At 40.7% G+C, this 3,971-nt stretch overlaps 1 protein-coding gene across 1 annotated transcript; it reads left to right on the top strand.

Moving 5' to 3' along the window:
- Positions 1-2,567: 2,567 nt before the first annotated feature.
- Positions 2,568-3,612, top strand: LOC148342292 (uncharacterized; the record flags this gene model as incomplete). Its single annotated transcript, XM_088288121.1, has 2 exons — positions 2,568-2,899; positions 2,982-3,612. Coding segments are annotated over 2 exons (963 nt in total), but the record flags the coding sequence as incomplete, so codon positions are not given.
- Between the last annotated feature and the right edge of the window lie 359 nt (positions 3,613-3,971).

The following is a 3,971-nucleotide window of genomic DNA, read 5'->3' as shown; positions in this document are numbered from 1 at the left end:
CACGTCACCTTGCGGGCAGAAGACGTCCACCAAGAGAAAGCTAAAGTTAACTGCAGATGACACATAGCCAATAGTAGAATAGTAGGATATCTTTGTTTTGTTTGCTGAAATGTATAAATGATCCTGGGCAACTTAGGGGGGGCGTTGTTTTTTCCTGTTGGTTGCTGTAACCGGGCCTCTCAGACTTTGTACTAGATCTCCTGTTAAGAATAAATCCGCTCCCGTGTGAAGTTGCCGGCATCCTGGTCATCTTTCTCTCAAAACGAGCGCGCATAATTGTTGGATGAATGGAGCTTGTGTTTGGTTAACCATTAATGGAGTCAGATAATTAATTCGAACTATTTTGGTAAACTTTTGGTACATTTAAAGTTAAAAACTCCAACAACACACACAGACATATACTTACACCTGCACATACACATGCTCATACACGCACAGACACTTGGACATACACAAGCGCACACCGACAAGATTACAGAGGAATGCCTGCGAGGAGAGAGACGGAGAGACTGCCCGCCGGAGAAGGCCAGCCTTGGCGTGCCAGTCTACGGGACCAGACAGGAATCGACCATCATCAACTACCCAGACGATGACTAACCTGGGCAGGACCTTCCCTTGGACGTGGAGCCGTGCCGTGGGAGGGAGCGAGGACGACTGATTCAACCGATTCAACCTACATTACCCTTGACATAAAAAACTCCTATAAAAACTGAAGCTGGGCTGAAAGATGGCGCACATTTTTCGACTGTGCTCGCCAAGTGCAGTTTCTCGTGAGATGAAGAAAAGGCCGCCCAGATATCTGTCTTTGTACTATTTCCTGAACTCCAGAAATTGAAGAAACTAAATATCGGAACTCTAATCTTTATTTGACCCTTTTCTTCTTGAGCACAAAAAACGAACACGCATTGCAGGAAGTTTGGCTTTTAAAGGTTGATTTACTAACTAGTTCTCATTTCCACGGTGACTCAACTCCAACAATAACATGCCAAATATTTGTCATCTCATCAATATTTGCACAACAGAGTACTGAGTTTCGAGATCCTCACTATAACTGTTCTCAAAATTATATTTCTTCTCAATTTAGCTTAGTTAAGGGATATTTTATTGACAATCTAACATCAGTACACTCAGACAAAAATATAATGGTGGTTGGGGGGCGCGAATCTTTTTCTTCTTGGTAGGGGCGGGCGTGAAATACTTGAGAACCACTGTTAGTATATGCAGACATTATATTCATGCAGCCCGAGTGAACCACAGCATTGTTGCAAGTTTGGTCGGAGAAACGTAAACGTCCCACTGCTGGAGCAGCAGCGGCTTCTCCGGACAAAGGCGGAAGTGACGTAAGAGCTGACTCGCCAATGTGGCGTTAATTTAGTTATTTAGTTATTTTTTTTCTATCAACCGAATTAAAATATTATATAAAATATATATTAAAATAGAACAGCCTAGTGTAAAAACAAACACAGAGGCAAAGAAATATATTTGAAAAAATACGTGTTTAAATCATGACGTCATAAGCAAGCGCGCAGCTTCCGAAGGACCTCGACCAGATCCACCGACTCCTCCACACCGGAACAAAAGCAGTCCACCGCTAAATTCTTCTGATTTAGTGTGGAACTGACTGTAATTTTCTCATAGGATGTCCAGTGCTACTCTAAAGGACTACGACATAATTCGTTAAGCCTTTGTGTCCCGATAACTTCATCTTTGCGCGTTGATGCTTTTTGGCGTAGTTAGCTTAGCTTGCGAGCTAGCTAGCCGCTAACGAAAAGAGGCACATGACTCATCGCCAAACAGAGATCAAGTGCGGATTTTTTGGAATTATCATTTGAAAATGTGTGCAAGAACGACACCCAAGTGCAAAGAGGAACTTTGTGGAATAAAAGAAGAGAACGAGCAACATCTTCAACTGCTGGACGAAGTTTGCAACCAGCCTCGTGCTGTGCCACTCAAAGCAGGTTTGTACACGAGTGGGTTGATCTGAATCAGAATGACTCGACCAAACCAAATGTGTGTTCGTCTTTTTGTGTCCTGCAGACGTCAGTGAAAAATATTTCTGTTCTGTGAAAGAGGAGCCAGACTTGACTCACATCAAAAAGGGGGAAGAGGAGGAGATCAACAAGTCACCACTGAACGTTTTCCCAATAAAGAGTGAAGATGAAAACAAGGGTGAGTGTGAGGACAACAGAGGGACGGAGCCTCCAAGCAACAGCTCTATTCATCACATGACAACAGAAGGTGATGCAAACCACTGGGGGCCATCACAAGCACATAGTGAGGACACATTATCAGACGATGATGATGATGATGATGATGATGGGCAAGCCAAAACTGAAAGGGCATGTCACACTGACTCATTAACCTCAAAGTTGTCTTTAAAACGACACACAAGAAACCACGGTCAAGAAAAACCTCTTTTTTGCTCAATTTGTGGCAACATTTTCTCTCGAAAGTTTCATTTGACAATTCACACAAGAACACAACGTGGAGAAACATCTTTTTGCTGCTCAGTTTGTGGCAAAAGCTTTTCTTTAAAGTCAAATTTAAAAACACATACACGATTACACACTGGAGAAAAACCTTTTTCATGCTCAGTTTGTGGAAAATGCTTCTCTCAAAAGGCAAGTTTAACAGAACACACAAGAACACACAGTGGCGAAAAAACTTTTTCCTGCTCAGTTTGTGGCAAAAGCTTTTCTTTAAAGTCAAATTTGACAAGTCACATAAAAACACATACTGGAGAAAAAAACGTTTCCTGCTCAGTTTGTGGCAAAAGCTTTTCTTTAAAGTCAAATTTAACAAGTCACATAAAAACACACACTGGAGAAAAACGTTTTTCATGCTCAGTTTGTGGCAAGAGTTTCTCTCAAAAGTCAAGTTTAACAGAACATATAAGAACGCACTGTGGAGAAAAAAACCTTCGCCTGCTCAGTTTGTGGCAAAGGATTCTCTCTAAAATCAACTTTAACAAAACATAGAAGAATACACAGTGGAGAAAAACCTTTTTCCTGCTCAGTTTGTGGAAAATGCTTCTCTGTAAAGTCAACGTTAACAAGCCACACAAGAACTCACAGAGGAGAAAAACCTTTTTCCTGCTCAGTTTGTGGTAAAAGCTTCTCTCAAAACTCAACGTTAACAAGCCACACAAGAACACACAGTGGAGAAAAACCTTTTTCCTGCTCAGTTTGTGGAAAATGCTTCTCTGTCAAGTCAACGTTAACAAGCCACACAAAAACACACAGTGGAGAAAAACCCTTTTCGTGCTCAGTTTGTGGCAAAAGTTTCTCTGATAAGTCAAGTTTAACAAAACACACAACAACACATACTGGAGAAAAACCTTTTTCCTGCTTGGTTTGTGGTGAAAGCTTTTCTATAAAGGCAAGTTTAATAAGCCACACAAGAAAGCACACTGGAGAAAAACCTTTTTCCTGCTCAGTTTGTGGTAGACGCTTCTCTGTAAAGTCACATTTACAAATGCACACAAGAACACACAGTGGAGAAAAACCTTTTTCATGCTCAGTTTGTGGCAAGAGTTTCTCTCAAAAGTCGAATTTAACAAGCCATACAAGAACACAGTCGAGACAAGCCATTCAGTTGCAGCGTTTGTGCTAAAGATTTCGCCACTAAACGGCAGGCTGAGAGACACAATTGTGATGGTGACAAAAGCAGCGATGCTTGAAGCTTAAAAAATGACAAAAAAAAACTGAAGGAACCGACTCTTTGTGGTAAGATGTGAATGTGATTTTCAATAAAATATGATGAAATTGAATTTTGCAAAGATCTTTTATTGACACAAAGCCAATGTGATCAGTGCCAGAAGAACCAACGTGTCTGAGTGATGAGTTTTTTTGTGTGTTAACATCAAACATTATAAATGAAATTAATTGCCTTTGCCTAGAACAACATTTGTTAACATTATGCTTTTCAGTTGTCTTTTTAATCGTATTTAATGGAAAAGGTGTGAGAAGAAA

This window comes from Idiotropiscis lumnitzeri, chromosome 2, assembly GCF_059441095.1.
Source record: "Idiotropiscis lumnitzeri isolate Australia: NSW breed Sydney's pygmy pipehorse chromosome 2, RoL_Ilum_1.0, whole genome shotgun sequence".
Classification (NCBI taxonomy): Eukaryota; Metazoa; Chordata; class Actinopteri; order Syngnathiformes; family Syngnathidae; genus Idiotropiscis; species Idiotropiscis lumnitzeri.
This window is presented reverse-complemented; position numbering and strand designations above follow the sequence as displayed.